The 18,818-nt window shown below is 48.4% G+C and overlaps 1 protein-coding gene across 4 annotated transcripts in view; it reads right to left on the bottom strand.

Annotated features, from left to right (window-relative positions):
• The window catches only part of B9D2 (B9 domain containing 2), an 87,255-nt gene extending 79,900 nt beyond the window's left edge, over positions 1–7,355 (bottom strand). The window contains exons 1-3 of one of the 4 annotated variants that reach the window (XM_077932268.1): positions 7,245–7,355; positions 5,791–5,899; positions 4,718–4,843 (exon numbers count right to left, since the gene is read on the bottom strand). In XM_077932268.1, the coding sequence (XP_077788394.1) occupies positions 4,718–4,843; positions 5,791–5,878 (214 nt within the window). In that variant the 5' untranslated portion in view covers positions 5,879–5,899; positions 7,245–7,355. Of the gene's footprint in view, positions 1–4,717; positions 4,847–5,790; positions 5,900–7,244 lie in introns of those variants that run through there. The other 3 variants (XM_028742183.2, XM_028742184.2, XM_028742186.2) reach the window with 3 other exon arrangements.
• Between the last annotated feature and the right edge of the window lie 11,463 nt (positions 7,356–18,818).

The following is an 18,818-nucleotide window of genomic DNA, read 5'->3' on the forward strand; positions in this document are numbered from 1 at the left end:
GGACTTCCTGGGTCATCGACTCTCACCAGGTGGGGTGCAGATGGATCCTGGGAAGGTGGCAGCGGTTCGAGAATGGGCGGCACCTCGGAACCGCAAGGACCTACAGCGTTTCCTGGGGTTCGCCAACTATTACCGGACCTTCATTGCGGATTATGCTCACCGCACCACCCCGTTGACCCGGCTTCTGCGCCCCAAGACGCCGTTTTCCTGGGACAAGGAGGCGGAGGAGGCATTTCAAGGGTTGAAGGCCTGTTTCCAGAGAGCGCCAATCTTGCAACATCCGGATCCTTCTCGACCCTTTGTGGTAGAGACTGACGCCTCCAGTACGGCTCTCGGTGCCGTCTTGTCTCAGCAGCACGAACCGGAAGCGCCACTCTTACCCTGCGCCTTCTATTCCCGCCAGCTCCTTCCAGCGGAGCGTAACTATACCGTGTGGGAGCGGGAACTACTGGCCATCAAGGTGGCCTTTGAGGTTTGGCGCCACCATCTTGAAGGAGCAAGACACCCGGTGGAGGTGAGAACCGACCACCGGAACCTGGAATACCTCCAGACCACCCGCAAGCTGAACCAAAGGCAGATCCGGTGGGCGTTGTTCTTTTCCCGGTTCCAGTTCCGGATCCGCTACATCCCTAGCTCCCAAAACCAGAAGGCGGATGCCCTGTCCCGGAAACCTGAAGACAACGCACACACGGTTCAGCAAGCAGCACCCACCACGATCCTACCACCAGCTGCATTCCTGGCCACCCAGGAGGTTGAGCCACTGCAGGCTCGGGTGCGGGAACAGCAGCGGGTCGACGCTTGGGCCCAGGAACGACTCCGGGAACTGGCCGAAGGATCATGCCCTCAGTATCCAGGGCTGGTCTCGCATCAGGGTCTTCTGCTGCACCACGGGCGCCTGTACATCCCACCAGGGCCGCTGCGGGCTGAGGTTCTCCGGATGACCCATGACGCTCCAGCGGCGGGGCACTTTGGGCGGTATCGGACCACCCATCTGGTAAGCCGTGAGTTTTGGTGGCCCCGTTTGAAGGCTGACGTGGCTCGCTACGTCGCTGGTTGTGACGTCTGCAGGCGGGCCAAGGGGCCTACCGGGCGACCCCCCGGCCTTCTTCAGCCGTTGCCGGTTCCACCACGTCCTTGGCACACAGTTTCTCTAGACTTTGTAGTGGAGTTACCCCCGTCTCGTGGCTGCACCTGCCTTCTAGTTTTCTCCGACCACTTCACGAAGATGGTGCACTGTGCCCCCTGCCCATCCATACCCTCAGCTAAGGAAACCGCGCAGCTGTACCTTCAGCATGTCTTCCGCCTGCATGGCCTACCTGAGCGTGTAGTGTCCGACCGCGGCGTTCAGTTCACGTCCCGGTTTTGGCGTGCTTTGCACCAGGCCCTCGGAACAGAGGTCTGTCTCTCATCTGCTTACCACCCACAGACTGATGGCCAGACGGAACGGGCGAACGCGGTGCTGGAACAGTACCTCCGGTGTTACTGCAGCTACCAGCAGGACGACTGGGTCGACCACCTAGCATTGGCGGAGTTCGCTTATAACAACGCGGTGAATGCGTCCACCCAGCAGACCCCGTTCCAAGCCAGTTATGGCCTTCATCCACGGTTGTTTCCGGATGTGCTGCCGGCATCTGCGGTCCCTGCGGTGACAGAGTGGCTTCAGGAGCTCCAGTCCCAGCAACAGCTGTTGATGGAGCAGCTGCGCCAGGCCAAGGAGGCGTACAAGGTCCAGGCCGACCGCCACCGCCAGGTGGGGCCGGAACTTCACGTCGGTGACTTGGTATGGCTTTCCACTCGCCACCTCCACCCTTCTCGACCTTCGCGGAAGCTGGACGCCCGGTTCACCGGCCCGTTCCCTATCGTGGACCAGGTCTCGCCTGTGGCATTCCGTCTCCGGTTGCCAGCAAACCTGAAGGTTCACCCGGTATTCCACAGGTCCCTTCTGAGTCCGGTGGCCCCACCCGACGAGTTCCACCCGGACCGTCCCCGACCGCAGCCAGTTTTGGTGCAGGGAGAGCCTGAGTACGAGGTGGAACGCATTCTGGACTCCCGATACCGAAGGGGAAGGCTGCAGTATCTCATTGACTGGAAGGGGTATGGGCCAGAGGACCGTTCCTGGGAACCAGCGGTCAACGTCCACGCACCTGCCTGCATCCGGGAGTTTCATGCAGCGTACCCCAGCAAGCCGGGTCCGGACCCTCAAGTGAGGGGGGGGCCTGGGAGGGGGGATGGTGTGATGGCCTGGGATTCCGAGTCTGAGAGCGATCCGGAGGAATCCCAGCCGGCACAGGAGTCCCCGCCTCCAGGGCCGGCTGAACTGGGGCAAGGCCTAGATGCTGAGGAAACTCAAGAGCAGGCACCAGGTGAAATCATTCAGGCCCCAGAGGTGCTGGAAGACTCAGTGGCTACAGGTGAGCCTCCCCTGGGGCCCAGTAACCCTTCGGCCTCTCCTGATCTGCAGAGGCTTAGGGCAGAGAGGCGAAGGGAACTGGTGTCTCCCAGGAGGAGTGCTCGCCTTAAGGCCAAGAGAGGCGGGGCTTCTGGGGGCCGGGACCGCCCCCGGCCTTAGAAGAAGATAAAGGTCAGGCAGCCCGGTCCCAGGTTGCGGGAGCAACGTCGTTGTGAAGTATCTGCTTTACCCAGTCCTTGTCCGGCACTCCCAGTGTGCCTGTTCCTCGCCCAGCTTCCTGTTTCTGACTCTCCAGTGTTCCTGTTCCTCGCCTGGATTCCTGCTTCTGCCTTACCAGTGTTCCTGTTCCTCGCCTGGACTCCTGCTTCTGCCCTACCATCGTTCCTGCTACCCCGCCCGGCTCCCTGTTGATCTTGGCCTACGGTAATAGTACCTTATCCCCCCTGGGACCAGCACACTGAGCTTTGTGGAGCAGGGTCCCATTTGCCCTAATAGACATTGCCTCAATGCCAATTTTTGCTTGGACTTGGGCCCCATGGGGAAGACAGGAGATCAGGCTGGTTGGGGGCGAGTGGGTGGGTTCAAGAGTCTCCGTAAGTGGGGCGGATTCTTGGCCAGCAACGTATGTGTTATGAAGCATCATTCACACTGAAAGAGCCAAGATTCGGGGCAACGTAGCCAGCTAAATTCCCAGCAAAGGTTGGCCGGCAGCCACACTGCAGAACTGTCGCTCCAGTTGTAAGATGCGGCTTAGCTATTTAAGAGCATCGTTCTTCAGTGGGTTGCCTTTTAAATTGGTTAAATTGCCACTCAGGAAGAGGGCTCATTGCTCATACTCACTTTTTGATCTCCCAAAAGCGACTGTTCGGTTTTAGAAGATTTTGCCCTCATTATCCAAAAGGTTTCAGTTTAGAATGACATTGCTCACGACCTGGGAAGGGAGAATATCTAAGAGAAGGAAAACTGATCCCAAACTTCTGCTGCCTTGCAGAATATCTTTGGGAGAAGCAAAGCCTAAGGCGTGAACCCTACACAAATGCAGAGCGGAGTTTGCATAAGGCGGTTGGAGGGCGCCTTGTATGCCTCTTCCCGGCAACTGCTGCAGCCCAGCTGGTACCAAACGTCTTGTTCTGCTTTCCTTTGGACCACATCAATAAGGCCGAGAAAGGGGGTCTTGTCCTTTGGGCTGCCCAGGACCTCCAGACACACATGCTTGGGCCCCAGGGAGGTCACTTTGATGCTGCTAACATAGCCAACAAGTTACAGATGGGTAGCCGTGTTGGTCTGCCATAGTCAAAACAAAAAAAAAAATTCCTTCCAGTAGCACCTTAAAGACCAACTAAGTTAGTTCTTGGTATGAGCTTTCGTGTGCATGCACACTTCTTCAGATACACTGAATCTGAAGTGTATCTGAAGAAGAGTGTATCTGAAGAAGTGTGCATGCACACGAAAGCTCATACCAAGAACTAACTTAGTTGGTCTTTATAGCCAACAAGGCGAGTGTTCTGCTCTGCTTGCTCACGCCACCAAGGTCACAACAGAAAACTAGGACCTCTACAGACCGATTTATTTATTTTTGTGCATCTATTCTGCAATATGTTACTCATGCAATTACATCTACGCTGCAGCACCCAGCAACCATTCTGCTTTATTAGATGGATGCGGGTGGCGCTGTGGGTTGAACCACAGAGCCTGGGACTTGCCGATCAGAAGGTCGGCGGTTCGAATCCCCGCGACGGGGCGAGCTCCCGTTGCTCGGTCCCTGCTCCTGCCAACCTAGCAGTTTGAAAGCACGTCAAAGTGCAAGTAGATAAATAGGTACCGCTCTGGCGGGAAGGTAAACGGCGTTTCCGTGCGCTGCTCTGGTTTGCCAGAAGCGGCTTAGTCATGCTGGCCACATGACCCGGAAGCTGTACGCCGGCTCCCTCGGCCAATAAAGCGAGATGAGCGCCGCAACCCCAGAGTCGGCCACGACTGGACCTAATGGTCAGGGGTCCTTTTACCTTTTATGTGAGGCCTAAATGGGGGGTGGGCCATATGCCCTGATGGCCTAGCTAGCTTCCTCTGCATTACCAGGATGCTACCAAAGAAAATGGCCCTCTGTGGATCAGTAACTGCAGCCAGCTCAAAACATTAGCAAGCGGTCACTGGGTGATTTGCCTGCAATGTGTTAGGCATTTCCCTGTCCAGCTGCAGCTGTGTATTGCAAGACACACACAAATATTATTTAAAAGGATCTCATGTTTTTAATGTGGCAATAGCCAAGAACTGCGGAGGAGGAAGGGAAAGACAACTGATATCTCTTACCCTGCAAGCCTTTGGTGGCAAAGTGGACGTCGATGGGGTGGGACCAATAAGCCACATCATCCAGCTGGGGGTGGTCGACTTGGGTCTGCCCTTCCCGGAATCCCGACAGCAACTTCCAGGCACCACCTGGGAGGAGGAGAAAACCCAGATGTCTCGGTTATGAATAGACAAAGCTCTGCCTCTCGTATCAAGTCTAAAAATGTGGGGTGGGGGGGTGGGATGCGCCAGGGGAACTGACTTCCTCTCACCTCCCCCTTTAGTAGCGTCACTTAAATAACGCAGATGGAGTTTAGAGAGAAGAGAAGCTTGATAACACTTGACGAAGCAAAGTGAACAAGAACAGCGTATAAATCTGAGGAGAAATTCTTTTTCTTTTATTAAATTTTATTGTTACCGTTCACATTAACACACCATACAGAAAAAGAAAATAAATCTCCATCGCCACCAAAGAAAAAAAGAGAATTATTACATCAACTAGTAACCGTCAAAACATAAAAGTGGTCTTTTTCTATCTGCCAGACTTCCCGTCTATTCCTTATTACAGATTCTGTATTAATTGTTTGCTGCCATTGCATAACGAGTTTTGTTCAGTTTCATTATCCCTTGAACCATTCATTGGTTTTTCCACATTTTTAACACTGCTACTGAAATTATTCGAACGCTGTGTATGACTTTAAACTACTACTATTATTATTATTTTTCAAATACATTTTAAAAACTTCCCATTTTGAAATAAATACCCGTTTTGGTTTATTTTTTTATCTTTTCTGACATGCTATCTAAATCCACGTATTCGGAGAAGAAATTCAACCGAGAGGCTTTCTGTCTTTCTTAGCTCAGGCCTTCTACACAGCAGGAAAACACTCAACTAAACATACAGAGGAAAACTCCCTCGGAACTACTCAGCCAATGAGAGCTGATGCTACCTCGGCAAAGATCCTGCTCCTCTGATTGGTCGCTAAGCAACACCTGCCGGCTGACTTTAACCGAACAGAATTAACCTATAAATCCCGTGCTAAATTATCTCTGCCTTCCCCTTTCCCGTGATCTCCGGACCATAATGCTCCACCAACCTGTGTGAATTCCCCATTTGCAAAAAAGGCTGCTGCTAGGGAATCCGCTGGCTCCCACGATCTGACCAATCACGTGCACTTCAGCCATGGACCTGCAGTGGGAAAGGACCTTAAAGAGAACGGAGACACCCAGTCAAGGGCCATCATCATATTCAAGACCAATTTTGAGATTTCACATGTGTTTTAAGGTTACCTTGGTGTTTGGAGAATGGATAGCGACTAATAGTTTGAGGTTGAATCCTGACAAGACAGAAGTACTGTTTTTGGGGGACAGGGGGCGGGCTGGTGTGGAGGACTCCCTGGACCTGAATGGGGTAACTGTGCCCCTGAAGGACCAGGTGCGCAGCCTGGGAGTCATTTTGGACTCACAGCTGTCCATGGAGGCACAGGTCAATTCTGTGTCCAGGGCAGCTGTCTACCAACTCCACCTGGTACACAGGCTGAGACCCTCCCTGCCCACAGCCTGTCTCGCCAGAGTGGTGCATGCTTTAATTATCTCTTGCTTCGACTACTGCAAAGCGCTCTACGTGGGGCTACCTTTGAAGATGACCCGGAAACTGCAACTAATCCAGAATGCGGCAGCTAGACTGGTGACTGGGAGTGGCCGAAGAGACCATATAACACCAGTCTTGAAAGACCTACATTGGCTCCCAGGACGTTTCCGAGCACAGTTCAAAGTGTTGGTGTTGATCTTTAAAGCCCTAAACGGCCTCGGTCCTGTATACCTGAAGGAGCGTCTCCTCCCCCATCGTTCTACCCGGACACTGAGGTCCAGCTCCAAGGACCTTCTGGCGGTTCCCTCATTGCGAGATGTGAGGTTACAGGGAACCAGGCAAAGGGCCTTCTCGGTAGTGGCACCCGCCCTGTGGAACACCCTCCTACCAGATGTCAAAGAAAAAATAACTACCAAACTTTTAGAAGACATCTGAAGGCAGCCCTGTTTAGGGAAGCTTTTAATGTTTAATAGGTTATTGTATTTTAGTGTTCTGTTGGAAGCCGCCCAGAGTGGCTGGGGAAGCACAAGGAGAAGGGGACGACAGAGGACGAGATGGTTGGACAGTGTTCTGGAAGCTACCAGCATGAGTTTGACCAAACTGCGGGAGGCAGTGGAAGACAGGAGTGCCTGGCGTGCTCTGGTCCAGGGGGTCACGAAGGGTCGGACACGACTAAACGACTAAACGACAACAACATTATTATTATTATTTAAATCCTTTGTCTCCAAACAATTCCCAAGTCACTTGCAAAGCTGGAAGTTCGATTTTTAGCATCGACCCTTGCGGTCCAAGATTGCACATACGCCACCCGCCCTCAGTTTTCACGCGTTCTGTTTGAATCAAGAGGGAGAAAGAGAGGTGGCTGATACGTCACCCGTTCACACGTGCAAAAGACACGCGACTCCTCCGTGTCCCCCCTTCCCCCGGCGCACGCATACCGCACGCCACGCGTTCCATTACCTGCCAGCCGCGCGAATTTCTCAGAACTCCCCCCGCCCCCGCCGGCGCCTCGCTACCGTCCTGCCCTCACCGTTTCTGGGCCGCGGTTGCCGCAGCAACGGGGAAGCCACGCCCAGGGTGGGGCTCTGATTGGCTAGTTGCGGGAAAGGGGAAGAAGGGCGGTGGCGCCGCCATCTTGAGCGAGGCAACAACAACTACAAAAACCCGCCATCTTGGACATAGAGATAGGAAAACGTGAAGAGTCGCACATGGCCGCAATTTCTGCCTATAATCAGTTTTATGGACAAGGGCGGTTTCCGATTTTTTTAGCTGATGTTTTTGTTTGTGCCACTGTGGTTGAAGATTATCTTAAACAGTTGCTTTACTGGATAACTGAGGGCAAGGAAACAGCTGTGATTCAAAGAGCCATGTTGAGTGTGTCATAGGGAAACTTCTCTAGGAAAAGGGTTGGGTTTCCGCTCCTCCCTTGTGCCGCCATCTTGTGTGGGTCTTTGAGAGGCGTCGCAGTGCGGCCATCTTGAGAAGGTCTTTCTTTGCCCTGTTGCCTTGGCAACTGAATTGGTTCTTGTCGAGAGCTGGGTTCAAATGCTAGTTCAGCCACTGAGTCCTTGTGCGGCCTTATGAAAATGAAAAATATCAGCTTGGTTTACTGCCTTCCCCTCTTTGGCAGATACTGTACCTTGTTTCTTTAGATGTAGGCAGAAGCTGAACTAACGCAGCTTTTCATATTAAATTTATTGGTACACCTCAGACTTCTGCTTCTTCTTTCTTTCTTTCGTTTTTTATTTATTTTCCAAATTATTACAAATCAAACCAAATCCCTTCAGCTTCTTTTGCAGTTACTAAAGGCAGAGGAGCTCTGCCACATGAAAATCAAAAGGTTTAGTTTCAATAGATGAAAAGGTATGGATGCTGTTGCCATGATGTGAAATTAGGCACATTTTTTTGCCCGTTGAGTGGGCTGCTCAGAGAAAAGTCGAGACAGCCTGAGCAACCTACTTCCAAAGGGAATAACCTCCACTTCAAATTACATTTTAGAGAGCTGGAGACAGTACATTTTTCTTTTCTTTCTTTTTAAAATAATCTTTATTAATTTCCCACATAGGCATATATACATAAATAACAAATCATACAAAGCAAAAGCAATACAAGTACTGTAAAGGGGGGGGGGGGGAGAGGAAAAAAATACAGTATATTACAATTAAATAGCAGGTTAAAATATAAAACTTCCAATAATTCTCATTATGCTGCATATATTGTCTATATTTTCTTGCACAGATTTATGTTATTTCATTATATATAAATATATATAATCCGGTATAATATCTAATATATGTTTTGCTTACAAGTATCAATCTAGTTCTGCAAGTATCTTGCTGTTTGTACAATGCAATTTTAGATATTCTTTGAATATTTTCCATTCTCCATATACTTTCTGGTTTGACACTCCTCTGATTCTTCCCGTCAGTTTTGCTAGTTGCCGGTATTATATCATAAGAGTCTGCCACTCTGTAATCGTTGGTAGGATTTCATTTTTCCAGTTTCTTGCCACTATTATACTGACTGCCGTGGTTGCCATACATAAACAATGGTCTTATATTTATTTTAGACAGTATATTTTTCAGTGTATCCCATATACATTTTTCATTTTTCAGTGTATCCCATATACAAAGCTAGCTTCTCACCGCTATTGTGCCTATTTGTGAACTGCGGCTCCTGTTATCCAAAAATAAAGAATTTGCAGGAAATCATTAGGTGAGCATTCGCATATTGAGTCAACAGTTTCCATCCATGCCTATGGGAAATTTTCTTTTCTTTTGGGGGCGGATGGAATGGAGTTTACTGGGAAAGGGCATGGCGGGCTGCAATCCTGACATAAGAACATAAGAATTGTTGTTGTTGTTGTTTAGTCGTTTAGTCGTGTCCGACTCTTTGTGACCCCCTGGACCAGAGCACACCAGGCACTCCTGTCTTCCACTGCCTCCCGCAGTTTGGTCAGACTCATGGTGGTAGCTTCGAGAACACTGTCCAACCATCTTGTCCTCTGTCGTCCCCTTCTTCTTGTGCCCTCCATCTTTCCCAGCATCAGGGTCTTTTCCAGGGAGTCTTCTCTTCTCATGAGGTGGCCAAAGTATTGGAGCCTCAGCTTCAGGATCTGTCCTTCCAGTGAGTACTCAGGGCTGATTTCCTTCAGAATGGAGAGGTTTGATCTTCTTGTAGTCCATGGGACTCTCCAGAGTCTCCTCCAGCACCAGAATTCAAAAGCATAGGCACTGATTTTTCCCTCCATGAATTTTTCCAATCTTTTTTTGAAGCCATCTAAGAGAGAGAGAGAGCTAAAAGCTTTTCTTTAGCTACTTTCTACATAGATTCATAGAGTTGGAATAGACCACAAGGGCCATCGAGTCCAACCCCCTGCCAAGCAGGAAACACCATCAGAGCACTCCTGACATATGGTTGTCAAGCCTCTGCTTAAAGACCTCCAAAGAAGGAGACTCCACCACACTCCTTGGCAGCAAATTCCACTGTCGAACAGCTCTTACTGGCAGGAAGTTCTTCCTAATGTTTGGGTGGAATCTTCTTTCTTGTAGTTTGGATCCATTGCTCTGTGTCCGCTTCTCTGGAGCAGCAGAAAACAACCTTTCTCCCTCTTCTGTATGACATCCTTTTATGTATATATTTGAACATGGCTATCATATCACCCCTTAACCTCCTCTTCTCCAGGCTAAACATGCCCAGCTCCCTTAGCCGTTCCTCATAAGGCATCGTTTCCAGGCCTTTGACCATTTTGGTTACCCTCCTCTGGACATGTTCCAGTTTGTTAGTGTCCTTCTTGAACTGTGGTGCCCAGAACTGGACACAGTACTCCAGGTGTGGTCTGACCAGAGAAGAATACAGTGGCACTATTACTTCCCTTGATCTAGATGCTATACTCCTATTGATGCAGCCCAGAATTGCATTGGCTTTTTTAGCTGCCGCGTCACACTGTTGGCTCATGTCAAGTTTGTGGTCAACCAAGACTCCTAGATCATTTTCACATGTACTGCTCTCAAGTCAGGTGTCACCCATCTTGTATTTGTGCCTCTCATTTTTTTTGCCCAAGTGCGATACTTTACATTTCTTTACATACTTTACATATACATGACATGCTTAATTTTTACACATTTCTATAATGTCACCTCTTACTTGATTTTTCACTAACATAAAACACCCCCCCCCATGCTGTAACCTATCATCATAGGGATGTTGCTCCATTCCCTTCATCATTTGGTTTTTTGGTTTTTTCTTCTTCTGAACAGGAGAACTTCATACTGCAATACGGTGGTACCTCGGGTTACATACGCTTCAGGTTACAGACTCCGCTAACCCAGAAATAGTGCTTCAGGTTAAGAACTTTGCTTCAGGATGAGGACAGAAATTGTGCTCCGGCGGCACGGCGGCAGCAGGAGGCCCCATTAGCTAAAGTGGTACTTCAGGTTAAGAACAGTTTCAGGTTAAGTACGGACCTCCGGAACGAATTAAGTACTTAACCCGAGGTACCACTGTACTTAGCTGCCACAGATCCCACTTTCCTCAATATATATTGCTGGAACTGAAAGTGGGGGGTGGGATCACTCTGTTATATAGGAATGTTTTGGGATATATACTGCAGTAACAGGGACAGGGACAGCAAGAACATATATTGATAAGTTTGTGCAAACGGATACGGTACCTGTTAAAAGAGCAGAAAGCAGAAATGTCATTGGAGCGTGTGAGAAAGACTCTCTGAACTGGAGAGATAACTTGCCATTTCTCTTGTGTTCGCCTTTTCATCACAAGGTGCAACACCTAAAATTAATTAATCAGAACATCCCACTAGAAGAGACTATAATGATGTTTGCAGAAGGCTTAGGAAAGGTCAAACTGTCTGCGATATAAACCTGAACCTGTCCTTAGATTAAATTGCTGATTGCAAGGCTGCCGTTCCCAATCAGAAGCAATGCCAAGGCTTGGGACGGGAGTTGATTGAATCGGAAGGGGAATTTGGCCAGCTTCCCAATCCGTGTTTGTCCTGGGGATGTGATAAATGGCAGGCAAGGGGCAGGATGTCTCACCTCATGCGCAACGATTGTAAAACAGGCCAGCAGACTCTCGACCCTTGACCAGGGGATTGTTATCTGTCGTCTTGCAGTGGTTCCTAAAATCCCACTCCTGCCGTAATGCACATTGTGGGGCTGTCAGTGTTAAGTTGTGGGTGAACATATCAGACGACACAGCGATTCTTCAAACAGCTCTTCTTTATTCACAGGCCAGAACAGAACTGAACTGAAGGGTTCAGTCAGCCTGCTGTAACAGTTTTCTAAAACTATCCAATCGCTGAACGTCACTTTCGGTCCCTTATTTGCATAACTATCTACAGTATCCCCCTGCTGGCCCAGGGTGAGAACTTCAGTACATAACAGTCAGTGTGAGGTAATATGCAGCTGGGACCTGAGAGACCAGGGCTCAAATCTCCACTCAGACATCAAGCCCACTGGGTGACCCCGGGCCAATCACGATGGCTGCTCACGCATCGTACATTTATAGCACATCGGTTTGCCCCAAAGAATTCTTGGAACAGCAGTTTACCCATCAGAGAGCTACAGCTCCCAGCACCCTTAACAAACTACAAGCGGCTAGGATTCTTTGTGAGATGTCGTGTGCTTTAAACGCATGGTGTGTGTTGTTTTAAACAAATAAACTGCCCTTTCCCCCTTATGGGGTATCCAAGAGCCCTTACAGAGTCCTTTGTAGGTTCTCCATCAGTTGGAGGAAATAACAGAGGCCAACCAGAGAATATTGAGAAGCAAAGCAGCTCGTAAGCCTGATCTTTATTGATCTGTTGCAACAGGGTGCTCCCCTCACACACAGGAGGACGGAGGAGGACCCAGAACAAAGGTGTGCCTGCCCTTATACAGACATTTTAAATTGCCTGCCCTGGAGTCCAAGACCACCCCCAGATACATCATACATACATCACAGAAAGGGCGGTCTACAGCAGAAATCTGAGTGTGTTGTTTATCTCCTGTCTGGCAGGTTACCTGTTTAATGGTCACTTGATTGGATTGCCTGGGGAGCCTGAGCAGTCTTTTGTAATGATAAATACTTCGTTCCTGAGCCAGGTCACAGGCTCACACCCTATTCATATCTTAAATGTGCCCTTAAGACAGGATTTGTGAGGAAAGAGACAGTGGGGAGGTTTCCCACTTTGACCTTGCAGAGAAATATTTGAGGTCAATTTGATCAGGACTTTTTTCTGTGGGGTTTCAGACATGTGGTTTATATATTTATGTACGTGTTTGCTTGGTACATTTATGAACATTTATTACATATCTCCCCTTCATGGATCACTGCCTTGCCGTGGCGAAGGGGCTTGAAGAACTCAGAGAAGCTATGAACTACGCTGAGCAGGGCACCCAAGATGAACAGGTCATAGTGGAGAGTTTTGACCAAACGTGATCCACCTGGAGGAGGAACCGGCAAGCCACTCCAGTATCCTTGCCAAGAAAACTCCATGTATCGTGAAGCTGAGGCTCCAGTACTTTGGCCACCTTGAGAAGAGAAGACTCCTTAGAGAAGACACTGATGCTGGGAAAGATGGAGGGCACAAGGAGAAGGGGGCGACAGAGGACGAGATGGTTGGATAGTGTTTTCGAGGTTACCAGCATAAGTTTGACCAAACTGCGGGAGGTAGTGGAGGACAGAGGTGCCTGGCGTGCTCTGGCCCATGGGGTCACGAAGAGTCGGACACGACTAAACGACTAAACAACAACAACAACATTGCATATCTAAGACCTTAAAATTCTTATCACAGTATGCAGTTTTTTCTCAACCAAACCTACCTCGTAAGGTTGTTGTGAGGATACAATAGGGAGTGGAGAAGCCCCCATGCCCCACTTTGAACTCCTTAGTGGAAAGATGGGATAGAAAAAATATAGAAATAAAGTCTGAGGGCTCACCCAGCAGGAGGGCACCACCAATGCAACGGGACTAATATACCATGTTTTGAAGTAAGTGAAGTGATTTCTATTATCATCTAAATAGCGGAGCATGTGATTTTGTCTGTCCGAAGTCTAAAAGTACCTAACTGCTTCGCGGGCTGACCATGTCCACCTGCTGACATGTTCAACATTTTGCATGCAACCCCTGTTAAGTTGTGGGCGAACATAGCAGACGACACAGCGATTTCTCCAGAGCAGCTCTTTATTTGTAAGCTGGACAGAACTGCGCAGCAAACAGGTCAGCCGGCCTGCTTTTATAGGCAGCCGGCTGTCAACATTGTAGCAACAACAACCCAGGGTTTCCCGCCTAAAATAAGTGTCGTGGACCTGAATGAAAACTACATACACAATACTCCTGGTGGCCAGGGTGAGAACTTCAGTACATAACAACCCCCACAGAGGTGCACTGAGCACCAGTTTCCTCCATACGCGGAAGATTCACCTCTTCGCCCTTGCCTTGGACAGCTGCAAGTATTTTTGAGGGACCCACGTCTTCTGTTTACTGAGTTGCTCTCGCTTCGAATTGTTTTATTTACCTTTCATAATTGCACTGAAAACGTGTTACTCTCCGTCTTGCTTTTAATTGCATCATTACATTGCTGTAATCTGCCCTGGGACTTTATGGTCTAAGAGGCATGTAGGGAATCTTATAAATAACTAAGCAATGTACTGGAGCTCTTTTCCATCTTTCTCCGTTTTAACAAATGCATTGCGGCATAAGCTTCCACAGACTACAGTCCACTTAATCAAATGCCATGGAGTGTTATCTTGAGTTACAGTTATACAGTGGTACCTCAGGTTACATACGCTTCAGGTTACACATGCTTCAGGTTACATACGCTTCAGGTTACAGACTCCGCTAACCCAGAAATAGTGCTTCAGGTTAAGAACTTTGCTTCAGGATGAGAACAGAAATCAGGCTCCGGCGGCACGGCAGCAGCAGGAGGCCCCATTAGCTAAAGTGTTGCTTCAGGTTAAGAACAGTTTCAGGTTAAGTACGGACCTCCGGAACAAATTACCGTATTTTTTGCACCATAACACTCACTTTTTTCCTCCTAGAAAGTAAGGGTAAATGTCTGTGCGTGTTATGGAGCGAATGCCTACGGATGGCGGGGGGATCTGCTGCAGTCGTGAGTGTTCCCCTTCCTTCCCTCCTCCATGGCTCGCTTTGAAACAGCAAAGTGGGAGAAGAGCCGCTGAGTGGGGAGGAGAGAGGGACAGAGAGCCTGCTTGCTTTAAAGGAGCAAAGCGCGAGAGGAGAGGAGCTGCTTACACGAGTGTAAGCAGCTCCTGTCCGGTGGGCTCCTTTAAAGCAAGCAGGCTCTCTGTCCCTCTCTCCTCCCCACTCAGCTGCCTAAATAGCAGCAAAGTTTTTCAGCGAGCCGGGGAGGAGGGAGAGAAGCAAAGCCTGCTTGCTTTAAAGGAGCAAAGCGGGAGAGGAGAGGAGCCTTCTCCTCTTATACCCCTCTTCTGCATTATTAGCAGCATCCTTCTCCACCCACCCCAAGCGTGTTCCTTGTCCCTTGAGTACTTTTCCTTCCCTCCCCACTTAAAACATGGTTACAAAGCACAGATCCACATGGATCCTCAGGGTTTTTGCATTGGGCTACCCCAAAGTCACCGTCAGATCACATGTCTATGGCCACAGCATGAACCACAAAAATCATACATCCACTGTTTTGTTTAGAATATTTTTTTTCTTGTTTTCCTCCTCTAAAAACTATGTGCGTGTTATGGTCGGGTGCGTGTTATAGAGCGAAAAATACGGTAAGTACTTAACCCGAGGTACCAAAGTATTATATATGGGGGGTGGAGAAGGTAGCCCATGCTCAGAAAAACCACAGCCACAAGAAGTAATTCAGAGGTCCTGGGCATACATTAGAGCAGGGGTCAGCAAACTTTTTCAGCAGGGGGCCGGTCCACTGTCCCTCAGACCTTGGGGGGGGCCGGACTATATTTGGGAGGGGGAATGAACGAATTCCTATGCCCCACAAATAACCCAGAGATGCATTTTAAATAAAAGGACACATTCTACTCATGTAAAAACACCAGGCAGGCCCCACAAATAACCCAGAGATAAATTTAAAATAAAAGGACACATTCTAATCATGTAAAAACACACTGGTTCCCAGACTGTTCGCGGGCCGGATTTAGAAGGCGATTGGGCCGGATCTGGCCCCTGGACCTTGCTTTGCCTACCCATGCATTAGAGAATCAAAGAGTGTTAAAGATAGAAGGGCACATGAAGGTCAAACAGTCCAACCCCCTGCAATGCCCAGGATGGGGCTCAAACCCGCTTGTTGGCATCCATCTGTCTCGAGAGACAATGGAGAGACATCTGTCTCGAGAGACAACAGAGTGTACCTCCAGGGGTGAAGTCAAACGGCTGCAATAGAAGCCCCAAAATGATGCCCCCACCCCGGGGTGCAAGTCTGGGCAGTGTGTCTGGAGGTAATAACAACAACAACAACAACAGCAACAACAGCAACAACATCATACCTTGCCCATCTGGCTGGGCTTCCCCCATACAGTAATGCATCAAACATTAAAAGCTTCCCTACACAGGGCTGCCTTCAGATGTCTTCTAAAAGTCTGGTAGTTGTTTTTCTCTTTGACATCTGAAGGGAGGGTGTTCCACAGGGCGGGTGCCACTACCAAAAAGGCCCTCTGCCTCGGTGGAGGCCAAGGCTCGAAAAAGACCCAATATGGAGGCCTATTGGCCGAAATATTGGGAATTAATTGAAAAAATTGGAGATAACTGGAAGTTGCAGAGCCAGGATAAACTAAAAAATAAGGTGCGAGATTGGTTACACTATGCTCAAATTCAAGAGGTTTTTAAAATGGACAAAAAAGTTGGTTTCCAGGTGGAAAAATCGAAATTAGAGACGGAATTGTTAGAATCAAAAACTAAGACACTTTCGAAAATGTATAACTTGCTGCTTAAATGGAATACACAGGATGAGACAGTTAAATCTGCCATGATAAAATGGGCACAGGATGTTGGACACAACATTATGTTTGAAGACTGGGAAAGGTTATGGAACACCGGAATGAAATTCACGGCATGTAGTGCCCTGAAGGAAAACATTATGAAAATGATATACCGGTGGTACATGACCCCAGTCAAGTTAGCTAAGATACATCACCTGTCTGACAACAAATGTTGGAAGTGTAAGGAGGCAGAGGGGACCTTCTTCCATCTCTGGTGGACCTGCCCAAAAGTGAGGGCCTTCTGGGAAATGATTTATAATGAATTGAAAAAGGTATTTAGGTATACCTTTCCCAAGAAACCAGAGGCCTTCCTGCTGGGTATGGTGGACCAGAAAATGTCAAAGAAGGACAGAACTTTGTTTATGTACGCTAGCACAGCAGCAAGAATACTCATCGCAAAGAGTTGGAAGACACAAGATTTACCCACGCTGGAGGAATGGCAGACGCAGTTGATGGACTACATGGAGATAGCTGAACTGACCGGCAGAATCCGAGATTTGGATGAAGAAACAATTGAGGGGGACTGAAAAAAATTTAAAGACTATTTGCAAAAATATTACAAACTGTATGAATCTTAAGATAGTGCACGATCAGGAAATGTTATGCTTTAGCAACTATGATTAAGTAAATGGTAAAACAAGTGATAAAAGAGAAAAGGAGACAAATTGAATCGAATATGTTATGTTTATTTTAAAGGCATTAAAACTGAGATACAATACATTGAATTTGGATACATAACAATTGAAAGTTACAGTGAGGTATGAAATAAGGTAACAAATTGCTGACATTGTCAATTTAAAGAACGCAGATCCGGAAGGGGTGGGGAAGTCCAAATAGGGATTTATTTTCTTTTTGTGTAGTTTTTTTTTTGTTAAAAAAGAAAAAATTGTTTCTTGTATCTACTGTATTTGTCTGGAATGTACAAAATTATGGAAAGAAACGCAATAAAAAATTTTATAAAAAACAAAAACAAAAAGGCCCTCTGCCTGGTTCCCTGTAACTTGGCTTCTCACAGGGAGGGAACCGCCAGAAGGCCTTCAGAACTGAACGATGGGGGTGGAGACGCTCCTTCAGATATACTGGACTGAGGCCGTTAAGGGCTTTCAAGGTCAGCACCAACACTTTGAATTGTGCTCGGAAACGTACTGGGAGCCAATATAGGTCTTTCAACACTGGTGTTATGTGGTCTATGATGTCTATTCCCCGCTTGTCCATGATGCAGATCTTCACTGGCCCCTTTCTTCCTTGGCGAGGAAGGAGGGCACCATTTTGTGGTTCGCTTCAGGGGGCAAAAGACATTGGGGGAACCTGTGGCCCTGCAGATGTTGTTGGGACTCCAACTCCCATCATTCCTGTGTGATGGCCATGCCAGCTGGGGGCTGATGGGAGTTGGAGTTCAGCATCCCCATCAGTCGGGCCACAGGCTCTCCAATTTTGGCTTGGTGCCTGGGCTCCTCTTTATAAAGGTAAAGGGACCCCTGACCATTAGGTCCAGTCGTGGCCGACTCTGAGGTTGCGGCGCTCATCTCGCTTTATTGGCCGAGGGAGCCGGCGTACAGCTTCTGGGTCATGTGGCCAGCATGACTAAGCCGCTTCTGGCGAACCAGAGCAGCGCATGGAAACGCCGTTTACCTTCCCGCCGGAGCGGTATCTATTTATCTACTTGCACTTTTGACGTGCTTTCGAACTGCTAGGTTGGCAGGAGCAGGGACCGAGCAACAGCCGTCTTTGGGATTCAAACCGCCGACCTTCTGATCGGCAAGTCCTAGGCTCCGTGGTTTAACCCACAGCGCCACCCGCGTCCCTCTTTATACGCAGCATGTAATGCTGCTCTCTCATGGAAAACCGTGCATGTCAGTTGTCTCTCCTGGATGAAACGAAGAAGAAGCAAAACCACCCAAAACAGCCCTAAGGAACAGATCATTAAATATTATTGAGGCAGAGTCAGGAAAACAACAACAGAGGACAGCCTTAATGAAACGACTGCAGTATGCCAAGGAACTGTTAACAAGCATCATCAGTTTTAGATGTCTCCCTTCACTCCTCACAGGAAAGTACAATGCCCACCAGCCATGCCTTTTCTGTGAGAGAAATCACGTCGGCATCCTTCCGAAAGCACGGCAGATCATCGTGTCTCAAATAGATGATGTAGTGTGGCATAGCAGTTAGAACCTGGGGGGGGGGGGCAGTGTTTAAATACTGTACCAGAAAGCACGCTGGGTGACTTTAGTCCAGTCACAGTCCCTGAGCCTAACCTCCCTGGCAGAGTTGTTATGAGGATGGAATGGAAATAGGTGTATGAGGAACCATATGTATGTCATCTTAAGCTTCTTGGCAGAAAGATGGGGTACACAAGAGAGAGAGAAAGAAAGAAAGAAAGAAAGAAAGAAAGAAAGAAAGAAAGAAAGAGGGATAATGGAGAGGTTTTGAATCTCTACAGCACTGTCAAGTCAAGTGAAATCAAGTGGTACCTCTGGTTACAGATGCTTCAGGTTACAGACGCTTCAGGTTACAGACTCCGCTAACCCAGAAATAGTACCTTGGATTAAGAACTTTGCTTCAG

This window comes from Podarcis muralis, chromosome 7, assembly GCF_964188315.1.
Source record: "Podarcis muralis chromosome 7, rPodMur119.hap1.1, whole genome shotgun sequence".
NCBI classification, from domain to species: Eukaryota; Metazoa; Chordata; class Lepidosauria; order Squamata; family Lacertidae; genus Podarcis; species Podarcis muralis.